General features: G+C 42.5%; 2 protein-coding genes across 3 annotated transcripts in view; one reads left to right on the forward strand and one right to left on the reverse strand.

Annotated features, from left to right (window-relative positions):
* Positions 1-12,823, reverse strand: part of aida (axin interactor, dorsalization associated) — a 107,588-nt gene extending 94,765 nt beyond the window's left edge. For both annotated transcript variants that reach the window (XM_063040564.1, XM_063040563.1), the window contains exons 1-2: positions 12,563-12,823; positions 8,485-8,554 (exon numbers count right to left, since the gene is read on the reverse strand). In XM_063040564.1, coding sequence (XP_062896634.1) covers positions 8,485-8,554; positions 12,563-12,669 — 177 coding nt within the window. In that variant the 5' untranslated portion in view covers positions 12,670-12,823. The remainder of the gene's footprint in view (positions 1-8,484; positions 8,555-12,562) is intronic.
* A 501-nt stretch (positions 12,824-13,324) lies between these two features.
* Positions 13,325-15,852, forward strand: part of brox (BRO1 domain and CAAX motif containing) — a 52,644-nt gene continuing 50,116 nt past the window's right edge. Inside the window, exon 1 of the mRNA XM_063040565.1 lies at positions 13,325-13,536. Coding sequence (XP_062896635.1) covers positions 13,436-13,536 — 101 coding nt within the window. The 5' untranslated portion in view covers positions 13,325-13,435. The remainder of the gene's footprint in view (positions 13,537-15,852) is intronic.

A 15,852-nucleotide genomic window follows, 5' to 3' on the forward strand; every position in this document is an offset into this window, starting at 1 on the left:
CTCAGGCAGGAGTTGTTGTGCTTTATGACTTCCCAAAACACTTCATCATGGTAGACGAAGTGCTACTGGATAATAGATATTGAGGCAAGTTAGCACATTCTCCTTGTGCACTGGTATAACTGATGCCAGCCTGAAGCAGGTGGGCACTTCCGATTGCTGAAGCGGAAGGTTCAAGATGTTCATAACCATTTTAGGCAGTTGGTTAGCACAGCTTTTCAGTACTTGGCTCGGCAACCTCTCTGGCTCAGATGTGGATTCACCCTCCTGAAGGATGCTCTTAAGTTGACTTCAGAGACTAAGATCAAAGGGCCGTCAGAGGCTGTTGGGGTTCATGGAAGTGCCTCTATCTCCTGTCAGTCAAATCAAGCATAAAAGACACCAAGCTCATCTAGGAGCAAAACCTCAATGCCATTTATGTTGCCTGGTTTTGCTTTATAGGAGATGAAGGCATTCAAGCCCTGCCACGGATGTTGATTATCCCTCTGAGATCCAGACTTAGTCTGAAATTGCCACATTGCATGTGAGATGACCTTCTGGAGTTCATACCTGGACCTCTTGTACTTTCTTGGATTGCAAGTCCTAAATACCACCAATCTAACCCTCAGCAAATTTCATCAGAAGTATATTTATGGGGAATACTCTGAATGATCCTGTGGGGGGACACTCATCCATGTGTGTCCGTGACAACCATAGTGTATTCATTCAGGTCCTCTGATGAATGCTTGAACGTGGCCCAGTCCATCAATCTGAAACAGTCCCATAGCTGCTCCTTTGCCTCCAGTGACCACTTCTTTGCTGTCTTTACCTCTGGTACCCTGTTCTTCAGTCTCTGCCTATATATAGGTCAGAGGTCAGATAGATTTCCCAAAATGCAGTCAAAGGATGGAACAGTAGGCATTCTTGATGGTAAAGTAGCAGTGGTCAAGTATCATACACAAAAAATGCTGGTGAACGCAGCAGGCCAGGCAGCATCTATAGGAAGAAGCACAGTCAAAGTTTTGGGCCGAGACCTTTCGTCAGGACTAACTGAAAGAAGAGATAGTAAGAGATTTGAAAGTGGGAGGGGGAGATCCGAAATGATAGGAGAAGACAGGAGAGGGAGGGATGGAGCTAAGAGCTGGACAGTTGATTGGCAAAAGGGATAAAAGTCTGGGAGAAGGGAGAGGATCATGGGATGGGAAGCCTAGGGAGAAAGAAAGGGGGAGGGGAGCCCAGAGGATGGAGAGCAGGCAAGGAGTTATAGTGAGAGGGACAGAGGGAGAAAAAAGAGAGAGAGAGAAAAAAAAGGGGGAAATAAATAAATAAGGGATGGGGTACAAAGGGGAGGAGGGGCATTAACAGAAGTTAGAGAAGTCAAGGTTCATGCCATCACATTGAAGGCTACCCAGACGGCACATCAGATGTTGTTCCTCCAACCTGAGTGTGGCTTCATCTTGACAGTAAAGGAGGTCGTGGATAGACATATCAGAATGGGAATAGAACATAGAATTAAAATGTGTGGCCACTGGGAGATCCTGCTTTCTCTGGCAGACAGAGCGTAGGTATTTAGCGAAACCGTCTCCCAGCCTGTGTCAGGTCTCGCAAATATACAGAAGGCCGCACCAGGAGCACCGGACGCAGTTTATCACACCAGCCGACTCACAGGTGAAGTGTTACTTCACCTGGAAGGATGTTGGGGTGTCTAGTACTGCAGGTGATGTGCTGGTGGCAGTTAGGCACAGAGTTCTTAAGCTAGCCTGACTGAAGTTCCTGGCAAGGATGTGAATGGCATCAGGATAGATAGGTTGTTTCTTGTTGTTAATCATCACACTCAATATATCAAGTGCTATCTTCACATGTAAATTACAGTCTTAAGGTTGTTATAGCCAGGGGTGGTAATGGGTACTGTTGTGTTAGTGCACAACTACATGTATATGTTAAATAAAAGCACACACGCAGGAGACAGCTTTAACTGGTTTATTAACATTGCAACGAGAGAGACAGAGCAATGCACATGTGCAGACAATGGATCAATACGTAGTGCTAAGGGGCAGGGGGGCTCATTGCTCTAAAAGAAATAGATCCATACATTACATTCCCTGCCCCTTTAGATTAATGCACCACAAAATTGTATATATAAAAATATTCAATTTCCCTTTCATAAACCCCTATTCCTAATAAACATGCTTTCAAAATAACAGTCCATAACTAACTTCACAGTTCTAAAGGTTCAGTCTTTCTGGTGGCACTCTGCTCCTTTCAGGATAGTGCCTCAGGAGCTGTGGGTGGCATCAGTTTGGTAGGTGTCCTGTCTAAGACAACGTTCTCAGTTTCTGGTGTCACGATGACTGCAATGTGTCCGTCTTGTTGGATGCAATCAACTCAGGTGTGCTCTTCAGTTGAGCAGCCAGTATCTGGTCCACATGATGACCCCATGTCTGATCTCCGACATTCACTGTGTACGTCAGTGGTTCAGTTCTTGTAGCTATCCTACCTGTGTGCTCGGTAATAACGCACTTGGACTTCCTGTCCAATCTCGAATCTCCTTGCTGTTTCGCTTGGCAACTGGATTAATTATTTATTCTGCATTTCCCTCTGCAGGTTTGCTTTCAGGAGGTCTACATGAGATCGCAGATTCCTGCTCATGAACAGCATTGCAAGTGCTTGATTTGTCATCAGAGGTCCAATACACAAAAAGGAAGTTGTCCACCTTGTGCTGTAGAGAAATGTCCTTCTTGTCCATCACTTAACGGACTTCGTGAAGGTCTGGATAAACCTTTCAGCTAACCCATTCATTGCTGGGTAGTGAGGAGTCAACTTGAAATGTCTGATGCCATTTTTTCTTCATGAACAGTCGGAATTCTTCTGGCAGGTATTGTGGTCCGTTGTCACTCACAATTTGGTCTGGTGAGTCACCTCTGGCAAAGATAGTCCTCAGAATGGAGTTAGTCTTTGCTAAGGTGGTTGACTTAATTGGCATAAACTCCGGCCATTTTGAAACAGCAATCAGAAACATGGTGTCCATGAATGCCCAGCAAAGTCAATACATACTCTGTCACGGTGACAACGGTCACTCCCTTGGGTGTAAAAGTGCCTGTAAGGATGCATTTTGAACTTTTTGGCATCCTGAACTGCTTTTGGCCAAGACTTCAATCTGTTTGTCTATCCTTAAGCATCACACCTAGATCCGGGCGAGACTCTTCATCTTGACTGTACCCAGGTTTCCTCCATGCAGATTTTTTTAACACTCTAGTGCACAGTTTAGAGGGAACCACAGGTATCCACACATTAGTGTTCTTTGACATAGCGACAGTTGGTCTCACCTCGCTCAGAGATCTGGAAATAGGGTTACCATGAGCTGGCCAACCTTGCATGGTGATTTCATAGACTTTTGACAATTTCAGGTCACTCCTCATTTATCTTACACATTTTAATTCCACATCCCATTCCCATTCTGACATGTCTATCCACGGCCTCCTCTACTGTAAAGATGAAGCCACACTCAGGTTGGAGGAACAACACCTTATATTCCCTCTGGGTAGCCTCCAACCTGATGGCATGAACATTGACTTCTCTAACTTCCGCTAGGCCCCACCTCCCCCTCGTACCCCATCTGTTACTCATTTTTATGCACACATTCTTTCTCTCACTCTCCTTTTTCTCCCTCTGTCCCTCTGAATATACCTCTTGCCCATCCTCTGGGTCACCCCCCCCCTTGTCTTTCTTCCCGGACCTCCTGTCCCATGATCCTCTCGTATCCCCTTTTGCCTATCACCTGTCCAGCTCTCGGCTCTATCCCTCCCCCTCCTGTCTTCTCCTATCATTTTGGATCTTCCCCCTCCCCCTCCCCCTCCAACCTTCAAACTCACTCTTCCTTCAGTTAGTCCTGACGAAGGGTCTCGGCCTGAAACGTCGACTGCGCCTCTTCCTATAGATGCTGCTTGGCCTGCTGCGTTCACCAGCAACTTTGATGTATGTTGCTTGAATTTCCAGCATCTGCAGAATTCCTGTTGTTTGTCCTCATTTATCTTTGTATTTTGGAATTTGTTACCGGCAAGTGGACAACCAATGCAGTGTTGGACACTATTGCTGGGTCACAGTATGAAGACTTTTCTTCTTCAGTTGCCAATTATGGAAGATGTGACAACTCAGTGTTGCTGTTTTGTTTGGTACTCTTGGATTCTATGTCATTAGAGTGGGCTCCCAGGATAGTGCCCAACGTTATAACCGGGTAGCAGTCATCACTGGGGTTCCCTTCCTGGGATTGAAAATGGACACAAGGGGCTGGTGATCTGTCACTAAAGTAAACCTTTCTCTGTAGGGTAGTGGTGAAATTTCTTTATTCCCCACACTAGACTAAGGGCCTCTTGGTTAATCTGTACGTAGTTGCATTCTGTGCTCATCAGTGATCTTGAGGCAGATGCAATTGGGGATTCAGATCCATCTTTCATAATGTGTGACAAAATGGCTCCAATGCCATAAGGGGATGCATTGCACACCAGTTTGTTGGGCAGGGATGGGTCATAGTGGGTGAGCAGTTCATCAGATGTTATTAATCTTTGTTTCCTCGAATGCTTTTTCGCATCCTTCTGAGCACTCCTACTTTGTTCCAGTCTGTAACAGTGTGTTCAATGGGTGCAGCACTGTAGCAGTCTTTGGGAGAAACCAGTGATAGTAGTTTACAAGACCCACGTATGACCTGAGTTGTGACAGCTTGAGTGCCTGTAGCACTGCTTCAATCTTCTCTTGCGACTTATGTAAGCTATGCCTGTCAATGACTTGCCCACAATATGAGATTTCATTCTTGAAAAATTCACACTTCTCTCTCTTTGCACATGGACTATGCTCACTCAGCCTGGTAAGCACTTTACCAAGGTTCTGGAGGTGCTCTTCATCATTTTTGCCAGTCACGATGATGTCATCAAGGTAACATTGTGTTCATGAGTTATCTTGTAGTATCTGGTCCACTGCTCTTTGCCTAATTGCTGGAGCTGATGCGATGCCGAAGATAAGACGAGTATACTGGAACAGTCCCTTGTGAGTGTTGACTGGGAGGAACTTCCTGCTTGACTCCTTAATCTCCATTTGCTGAAAAGCTTGTGACAAGTCAATCTTTGAAAATCTCTCTCCGCCTGCCAAAGATGGGAAAATGTCTTCTATTCATGGCAGGGGATACTGCACAGTATGCAACACCAGGTTGATGCTCACCTTAAAATCACCACATATGCATACGGCTCTAGCCTTCTCTTTCTTGATCATCGGGACAATGGGCATGGCCCAGTCGCTTTATTCAACCCTGAGAAAATTCCAGACGCCTCTAAGCTCTACACTTCAGCATCCACTTAAGGACATAGTGGGTAAGGCACTGGACGTGCTTTATGGAATTTTGGTGTTGCTGTTTCATCCAATTCAATTCTGGCCTTCATGCCTTTTGAGTTGACCAACCTGCTTCTCATTAGCATTAAGCAGCTGTGCCAGTCTCTGGTTAGAGCTACCATTTGGGCTGCTGTTGCCTGTTAATGTCACACTAAGAGCTTTAATTGAGTGCCAATCTAGTTGGATTTTTCTCAACCATTCACATCCGAGAAGTGCTGACCCTCCACTTTTCAATACATGAAGCTTTAACTGTTGTATTTGGCCTCCATAGGTCACATTTACTTTCAATTTGCCTCTGGCAGACACTTCTTCACCTGTGTAACTCCTTAGCATCACTGAGGTCTTCTCTAATGGTATCTCAGAAAACAGTCTGTTGTAGTCAGCTTCTGGAATTATGGGCAGTTTTACACCAGACACATCTATTGTGATCCAGATGATTTTGTGATCTTTTTCTATCCTTATACTGTTCAGTTCTATGCATGACAGTTCACCTTTGTCAGACTCAATGCTGTCCGATTCTGTTTTACATTTGGTAACTCTATATGCATTTGCTTAGTTTTTTGTTGGAGAATTTTCACTCAGTTGTGCTTTTTGTCTGCCTTGCACATTCTCTCTGTGACATTTCTGCAGACTTTTTCTTTGAACCAACAGTCATTTGCATCATAGGAGCATTTGCCACATAAATAAATTTTTGGCTTTTTGCATCCAGGGGCATTTTGTGCATTTCACATTCTAACTTCCTTTTCTGTAGTTCTACTACATCCTCTACTGCAGGCTCTAGCAATATTGCAATGGTCAGTGCCCATTCTAAGGTTAGGTCTCTTTCAGATAGTAGCCACTTTTGAGTGCTTTGACTATGCATGCCACATACAAGCCTGTCCCTTAATGCATCATTCAGTCCATCTTTAAAGTCACAGTACTGGGAAAGCTGACAGAATTCTGTAATCTATTCAGAAATGCTTTCATTTTTTGACTGGTCCTTTTTGTAAAATTTAAACCTCTCAGTTATAACCAGCGGTTTAGGGCTCAAGTGATTTTGTAAAATTGTAACAATTTCATCAAATGTCCTGCTTGCTGGCTTTGCGGCAGTTACTAAGTCACATAACAGGCTGTTTGTTCTTGGGCCCATTACGCTAAGATGTGTAGGGGCTTTCTTTTGCTCCTCCAGATAGTTTGCATTACAATACAGTTCAACCCTCTCAACATACAACTCCCAGTGTTATCAAATTTGTCAACTTTCTCGACTGAAGCTGTCACCCCGTTATTTCCAGTTTAAATTCAGCGCATTTTTCACTATTACTCACGCATCCTTCTGCTTTCTCTTGCACTTTAACCCTCACTGTTTTGTCCCGTAACTTTCAGTGCAGTTATCTGACAATCAGGTTCATACTAGTCACCAATTTGTTGTGTCTGTACACAACTACATAGCAATTAAATAAAAGCACACATGCGGGGGATGGTTTTAACTGCTGTATTCACAGTGCAGCAAGTGTGAGAGAGACAGCAATGCGCCTGCACAAACAGCACATGCACAGATGACAGATCAATATGTAGTGCTAAGGGGAGGGGTGTCATTGCTCTAAAAGAAATAGATTCATATATTACAGGGACAAGCTCCCACTACCTATTAAATGTTCCCAATGGCGTATGCCTCAAATACCCTCGAACAACCAAGTTCAGCTCCTGGCCTTCACGTATGGCTTAGCTACTAAGCCCTGCGGAACAGTTTCTACTGACAGGAGAAGGGGCAAAGGCACATTACTGGTCCCATAAACCAGGTAGATGGGGCTCGTCAGTCATGGTTGGTAGCTCATCCAGCAGAAGGAAAACTTTGGTCTCAAACCTCTGCTGTCTTGCGACTATATCCACTCATGGGAAATGCTTTGGGAGTAAACCCAGAAGGCAAAATCCAGAGCTGGAGTCCCTAAGACAGTCTTATCTTGAGTTCAATGCTGACTGGCAACCTCGTGATACGGCTGGTACCAAACCGTATCGGCCTCTGCCGTTCCTTTGGGTTCATGAGATGCGTGAAGAGGGGGAAGCTTGCTGCATGGGCAACAGCTTGCTCTCAATATCATATTGCCCAGGCTTGCATATCTAGATAGTTAGGACACAACATCCATGGTTGACCCTCACAGACAGACCACCTCACTCAAACTACAGTCAGGCCTAGCTCACCATCATCTTCTCAAGTTTGAGTAGGGATAGGCAGAAGATTCTTGTCTTGCCATGAGTGACGAATAAAACAAAATACACAGAGCCCTCACAAATAGCTGAAAGAAGCAAATAGACTTACATGAAGAAATGCTACTTGGGTTTAGTATTCAAGGGATGCTAGCAACTCTAGAATTTTGCCAAGGTTTACCTTACTTTCCCTTTACTTTCTATTTATGATTTATAATTTAAATTTTTAATATTTACTATCGACTTGTAATCCAGGGAGCACGAAGCGCAGAATCAAATATCACTGTGATGACTGTACGCTCTAGTATCAATCGTTTGGCGACAATAAAGTAAAGTAAAGGTGGAAGTCAGCACATGAAGACTGCAAGCATGAGAAGGACAAAAATGAAATGAAAAGGGAAATTGCAAATTAAAAGCAGAGTTTTCTTCTTACACAAAGCAAGATATTCAAACAAACATAAACCTTAACTAAACCTCAGGCAGCTAATTAATGAAATATCAAGGAATATGCACTAATGAGCCTGTTATGGATTCCCACACAGCACAGTGAGATACAGAGCCAGACAGTATATAAGCATTCCACACTCTTGCAAAACCTCTGTCTTTGGAGGGTAATTTTGAAGTAAAATAATTAAGTCATTGTTGTGTATTTTGAAGCAGAACTCTTAGACATACGATCAGAATACAAGCTAATTTCATGTACTTCTATTTATTGCATTCTCTACACTTATATTTTTATATGCAGCATCTGATTTGGAATAACCATTATTCCGTTCTCCTTTACACTTCTGTATGGAGAAATGCCAAAAATCTTTACTTGTGATCATTGCAATCACAATGCAGAAGGAACATCTGATCTGTTTTGCCAAAATACTGAAAGCAGAAAGCACCGAGACATGGAATACCAGGTAACATTAGTGGTCCTTGTGATGCTACACTACTTACCTTTTGATCCTCTGAGAGTTCAGAAGAACTGGCCGTTGACTGCACTTCCTTCTGCAAATGCCTGGCTAATCTGTGTGAACATGATTTTTATAAAATGGTTATCTCTTAAAAATTTGATGTGACAAACCATGAACAGAACAATTCTCATAAACGGAAAAATACATGTATATGGCGTACTGAACATTAAACTCGATAATTATTCCCATCAGCTCAGAAATGTTAGCAGAAGCTTGGATGGCATTTTCAACTCAAACCGAGCATTGTGCTTCAGTGAAAACTACAGAGAAAAAGTACAATACTCTACAATAAATCTCAGGTTGTTTAGCTGAAAGAATATCTCACCGAGGGTAGAATGCTGCTAATACTATAACACAGCTGAAAGATTAGGCATAAAGTGTGCTTGTTCAAGCAATTCATTCTCATTCCACAAACGTCTGAAAAAAGCATCGTCCTTGGAGTTGGCAGTTTTGTTTAGCATGTCTTGAGAACAAAATGATAGAGGAAATGGCAGCTTGAACCTCCTCCACTACTCATTCAAAGAGATCACAGTCAACCTAATCTTGGCCTCAGCTCCACTTTCCTGCCCAGTCCCCTCACCTTCCTGCCACTGGGACTGAGTATTGGCTTTCTGCATTTTGGATATGGACCCTGACTATAAGACTTGGACAGTCTTTTAGTTTTTTATATTCTGTGTTTTTCACCCAATCTTTCTCCTTTTTTTTGTGTGCGGGTGAGAGGGATTTGGGGATTGATGTGCTTGTTCTGTTTTTGTCTGATTTTGTGCGGGAAGGAGAGAATTGGGAGTTGATGATCATGCTGGCTTTCTTTGCTTTTTTTTCCTGATTTCGTGGCTATTTGGAGAAAAAGAATTTCAGAGTTACACACTTTAATAATAAAATTAACCTTTGAATATATTTATTGATACAAATCTGAGATAGTTTCCCCAGATTACTGATCAGCGAGAAGAAATTCATCCTTTACCTTCCCCTTAAACAAGTGATCTTCAATTATGAGACTATCTTCCCTGATTTTAAATTCCCTGTGAGGCACCTTGTCAAGTCCCCTATGTAAATAAGATCATTACTCTTTCCTCTGTAATGCAGTGACTATGGGCCTAACCTACTCAATACTCCTTTGTACATTTACCCCACCATCCCAGGAACAGACCTAGTGACCTGCTGAGAGCTGCTTTTTGTTCCAGATTCCAAAAGGTATAGTCTCTTGTGTCTTCTATGAACCTAGTGAGCCTTCTCCAACCATCTCCAAAGTAAGAACATCTCCCCTTAAAAAGAAGAAAACCAGAACTGATCACCATAGTTCTTGCACGGTGTCAGTAAGACCTTGTAGTTCTGGCAAGAGCTCTCCACTTTTATACTCCATTCTATTTGCCTATGTAATTATTGCCTGTCCATGCTTTGTGTATGTAAACACTGAATGCTCCTTGATTGAATATCCTGCAGTCCCTCTAACTTTAAAAGACCATCTGCTTTTCTATTCGTACTCCCTAAGTGTGTAACTTCACATTTTCCTACATTGTTCTTCATGTACCAATGTTTTCTATCCCTTCGCTAATTTAACTTCTATCCCTCTCTCCTCCTTATTATCCATTTTCCCACCAACTTTAGTTGCAAAACCCTTGTTCCCTTCATTCAAGTCTTTAACATAGATTGAAGATGGTTAAGAAATCCCTTCAATAGATCATCAACCCAAAAATGACCCTTTTAGCTTGACTCTCTGCTTCCTAGGTTAAGTCTCATGTTGAGACAGTTCTCCAATCACGAGCAGCTAAAGATAATAAAGCTTTATTTTTTGGAGTTTAGAAGACTGATCCTATTGAAACATATAAAATCCTTAAGAGGTCTGACAGGCTCAAATGAGAGTACATACTTACAAGATTAGAGGTTATTTATTTAAAGCGGGCCTTTCACAGAGGTGGCAAATCCATGGAATTCTCTACTCTGGATAGTTATGGAAGATAGATCATTAGATGCATTTAAAGTAGAAATACTGAATGGTTTTTTTAAAAAAGATGATAGGAACTGGCAGAGAAGAGGGAATGAGGCCCAAGACAGACTGGCCATGATTATATTGAATGGAGGGCAGCCTTGAGAGGCTGAGTAGCCTACATCTGCTCCCAAGTCCACTAGATAGGAGCAGAATTAACCTATTCAGCTCATCCAGTCTGTCCCATCATTCAATCATGGCTAATTTTTAACCCCATTCTCCTGCCTTTCTCTGTAACCCTTAACCCCACCCCTTAACAAATCAAAAAAACATCTATTTCTAAATATACCAAATGACTTGGCCACCACAGCCTTCCACAGCAACAAATTCACCACCCTCTGGCTGAAGAAATCCCTTCTCATCTCAGTTTTAAAATGTTTTTGTCCATCTCTCTCCCCCTTTATATTTCTACTGTAATTTGATACAAAACTCACTTAAGCTTATTTTTTTTAAAAAAGTTACTAATATTCTGGTTTACCACTAATCTTCTGAATGTTAAAAGTTTTTTCTTTCAACCTAATACTATCTTCAATATCTTTCAGAGTCTTTATTTCTCAGTGGAATCCATATTTATAAAGAGTTATGAAATGGCTCTTTAGGTACTTGGCTCAGATTCTGCTGTTGATCTGAATGGAGTTAGCCAACATCAGTCAGGGTAATGATAGAATGCTGCTGTAGATTTAGTACTCCATAATTGTGGAGAATTAGAACCCCAAGCAAGGTGTCAATTATTTCAGTAGTCAAATTGGCAAAGTATAATTCTACTCCTATTTCCACAATTATTAATCCTAAATACTATTTAGCCCTGTCCTGTCCTTCTTGGGATTCATCTATATTTACCAATTAGGGAAAGATGTGGCAGAGAGGACATTTCCAGGAATAGTCCACTACAAAACCTTCCTGTAAAAAGAGGTTGCACACCCATTTCCTGTTTTGAGGAAAATACCTTACAGACCAGCCAATATATACTGGAAACACGTTACAAAGATACTGGCCACAAGAGTAACTGCTACTTTTTTTATATGAACTTTCTGAATCTAAACTTCGAAAGTTTACTAATAAATAAATAATCCTATCACTTCTGCTGAAACACAAGTCTATATACTGCATGTATTTGCATAATATAAAGCAACATTAAATCTAACATTGTTTTCCCAGCACAAATTCAGATTTTTAAAAAATTCTGGAACAGTTCATAATCTCAAATGATAATCCAGTTTTGGTACTCACTTCCAGACCCCATTGAACATCTCTGAAGATTACATCTCCACACATCCCAAGCTGTAAGCATCAAATACACTACCTCACCCACAGTAACCCAAGCTACAAATTCCACAAATCTAGTTGTGAATTACCAGAGTGGGGACGAAAAGCAGAAACACCCTCTATCACAATTAAGGTCAGAAACCACTTCAGTTCAAACTGCCCCAAATAAATAATTTGGAACTAGATAGCATTTCAACTTTTCATATAGTGAGAAAGAAAGAGCTAGTCTTACATACGGCATATAAACAAGGAGAACCTAAAGAAACATGTTAGGTAACTATTAAGGGAGGAATATATAAAGTGAACATTGCATAAGCATACCAAAACCACAAATCATTGTCAGTATCTTCCCAGTTTTATAGATCTAATACAGATGGCGCTGCATTTTCCAAACAACCTGGCATATAGCTAATATACAGCCACGTTTAACTGTAGAATTCATTTGTAGGTAAATCCATGTAAGACCTTCGTCCAGGATAAAGAAACTGATGTGAAAGCAGATCTTCAAAACAAATAAATAAATGTAAACTTTATTCCAAACAAACAAAAAAACAACTATTTTCTTTCAAAACTAAGCGAGCATCAACAGATCCTGCTGTCTCCACCCATAACAAAAGAGGGTGTGGATGCAGAATAAACTGAACATGGCTCTGCTTCTTCCAAATTCAAACACTGGAATGATCTTCGGCATTTTTTGTTAAAAAGTTCCAACTCAATTCTACATTGCAAGAAATGTATTTTTTTTCTCAGAAGAGTTAGGTCAATAATAGCTCAAACGGTTAATTGAACAGGATTAGTCGTAACTCACATTTGGTACTCGTCGATAGCTTCCACTAACTGTCCCCAGGAATCGAAGTCTGTACCCTTTTTGAAACTTGCGTGCCATTTTTGAATCATTTTATTAATATCAGTCATTTTAAAATAATGCACAAATATTATGGTCCCAAACGATATCGGGTTAACATCTGGGCTCGGGTTATAAACTAGTCCCAACGTAACATTGTCAAGTCACAGACTCCAACCAGTACCAAACCCAGCCAGTGACCAAGCCCATCTGAGCCGTGTGTGGAAGCCGATCCAAAGCCAACCTAGTCTGATAGCTGTAAGTCCCGCCATCTTCCCCGCCCGCTCCACTGTGCGCCGGTCCGATTGGACCCTCAGCCCGCACGTATTGGCCTTTTGCAAATCTGATGGTTTGGTCGGTAGTCCATCACTATTCACTCCCGCCCCTTCGCCGACGTTCTTACAGCGTACTTACAAGTTAGGTTGAGGAGGCAGGTGACGCGATGGTTGAGGTGAGGTAACTGTAAACAACTCGAACTACGAGCTCGCGAGCGTCCGGCGGGACGGATCAACTAGCCAATGAGAAAGCAGACTGCTGAATGACGTCAGGCGAAACCGAGGGACCTGGGCAGAGCACGGCAGTGGTTCATCATGATTATTTTATTTTACAGTAAAGGAGTAAACAGTGCATCTACCTGCAACTAAAGGGAAACAAAAGAGAGACAGAAAAGCTGAAACACGCAAGGGGGTGTTCGGTCATTGGCCAATGAGCTGTGACGTCTGGAGCGGCGGATGACGCCAGCGCGCTGCGGAGTTGCGTCCGGAGCTTCCTGCCGCGTCGGGGGGTGGGCGGTCTGTTTTGTGGTGGTTGATTTTGGCAAGCTATTGCAACACTACGATGACCCACTGGTTTCATCGCAATCCCTTGAAGGCCACGGCCCCGGTTTCCTTCAACTTCTACGGAGTGGCGACTAACAACGCGGCGGCCAAGATATGCAAGTAAGGTTTGGAATCGTGATGAGAAAAAAATTAACATGGTGTCTCTGAATTCCGTTAGGCCCTTTAAATTCGCAAGGGTTTCCCCAGCCGGCTAGGTTTGTCCCACCTCAACAAAGGTCAGTGTTCAGTCTCGTATGAGACTGCAAGCACTGGAATCTAGGGTGACCTCAGAGGTTTATTAAACGTGAGGTAGGTTGATAGTCATAGTCATAGTCATACTTTATTGATCCCGAGGGTCTCTCTTTCCTCAGAATACGGGAGTCTAAAATACAATCCATTGGTTTAAATTGAGAGGGGAAAGGCTCAAAAAGAACCTGAGGGACATCTTTCCACAGAGAAGTTGGTGCGTATATTGAATGAGTAAGCAGAGGAAGTGTTAAAGACCAGTGCATTTATGACATTTACGAGGTTGCTGAAATGTCGATAGGAAGGGTTTATAGAGATGTGAGTCAAATGGGATGCGGGCAAATGGGATTTATGCAATTAGGCACCTTGGTTGGTATGAATGAATTGGGCCCGTTTCCTATGTTGTAAAGTTCCAAGCCTCTGACAGTATTCATGTACCTCCATAGATGCTGTCTGACCCACTGTTTAATCATATAGTTTATTATTGTCACATGTATTAAGGTACAGTGTAAAGCTTTTTGTATGCCATCAATACGGATCTTTTCATACAAATGTACATTTTGGGTAGTGAAAAGGAAACAAAAGGTAATGTAGTTACAGAAAAGATGCAGTGTAGGTATAACGGAGAAAAATACCTTTGAGAAGAGAAACTATCCCTCCCTCAGCAGTTTATTGTTACTGAACCTGATGTAGAGGTTTGACAGGAAATGTAACAACTTTTTTTCCTCCCAAAATGCTTCTTGACCTGTTGAGTTCTTCCAACAGTTTGTTGCTCTAAATTCCAAAAGCTGCAGTCGCCTATGTCTCCTCTTTACTTAATATGTTATTGTAGGACTTGGTTCATTGCTGCCTGAGTGAGTTTTGTGTAGGTCTTGAAGTCAGAATCTTCAAGCAGCCTCTCCCTTATCTGTGCTGGTTAACTGAAGGCTATGGTGAGAGGTGGCTCCTATTGGGAATGATCCACAGTTTCCTGGGGCTCATTGTGGACCATTGTTGTATATAGCTGGGGCATATTGGTAAAATACTTTCATTTTGTGGACAAAAAATGTGAGGTTTGTTTGGCGAATGAGTTGATAACTTGGAGATTAATTTCCGAGTATGAATATAAATTAATGTCTAGATGCTACAGATTGATGAAAGTTGGGTGACTTTTGATCTGGAGTAGAGGTGATTTTAACACTTTCCCATTAGTTTCACTCCGAGAGAAGCTTGTTGGATGTGAATGCAGCACTGCCACGATGAAAGTTATTTTCCTCAAATGTCAGGGCGGTGACACAGTCTTGTTAACACTGGTCTGCACTGCCATTGTGAACCTCTTAGTTATTGCTTGAATGCCATCAAGATACAAACATAAGATTGAGACAATTTTCTACAGTTGGACATATTTGGAAAGGGTTCTTTACTTGCCCTCCTGTCCTAAGGAATCAAGGGCATTAGTGAGTTTTAAAATGACATGTATAGTTGTTCATGGTTGTCGTCTTCTTGGGCCCTAGCTCCCAGTGAAACATAGGCCTTGGATGATGGAGATGAGAGATCATCAAAGCTGATGGTATGGTTGGAGTTCATCAATGTTTCTGTAATCCATTGTACCCACTGTACAGGGGCTTGGCCTATACCACTTCACCAGAGCCTGGTTAGCTTGCTTTACCCATTTCTGCCTCTCATGACGGGGACAGAGTGTTGGACTTTGAGAGGCAGTTGTTGATGCCACACTCTACCTTTCTCAGGGATGTCATGGATTGAAGGTTGTGTCTATTGTGCTTCCAGGTTGATTCAGATGTATTTATCACATTGTACATTGAAACGTACAGTGAAATGCGTCAGGTCCATTAACAACCAGCACACCCAGGGATGTTCAGGGGCAGCCTGCGAGTGTCACCACACATTCTGCTGCCAATATTAGCACGGGAACAGTTTCCCACACACTACAAGCAGCAATATCAGCAAAACAAGCCCCCTCTCATCCCTCCCACCTACCCAGTCACACCCAGCCAAGCCTCCAACTCCAGGGCAGGCCAACCCCAGGCCTCCACCCCTTGTACCCAGACTCTCAGACAACTTCACATGTTAACCATGCGTTTGGCCTTCGTGCCTTGATTTCCAGACTGACACAGACCTGTGTGATGTAGTCCACACTGACTAGGTGAGCAGTCTTTGGCAACTGAGGCGACTTTTCAAAGAGGACTCTGA

The sequence above is a fragment of the Mobula hypostoma genome, chromosome 2 (assembly GCF_963921235.1).
Source record: "Mobula hypostoma chromosome 2, sMobHyp1.1, whole genome shotgun sequence".
Taxonomy (NCBI): domain Eukaryota; kingdom Metazoa; phylum Chordata; class Chondrichthyes; order Myliobatiformes; family Myliobatidae; genus Mobula; species Mobula hypostoma.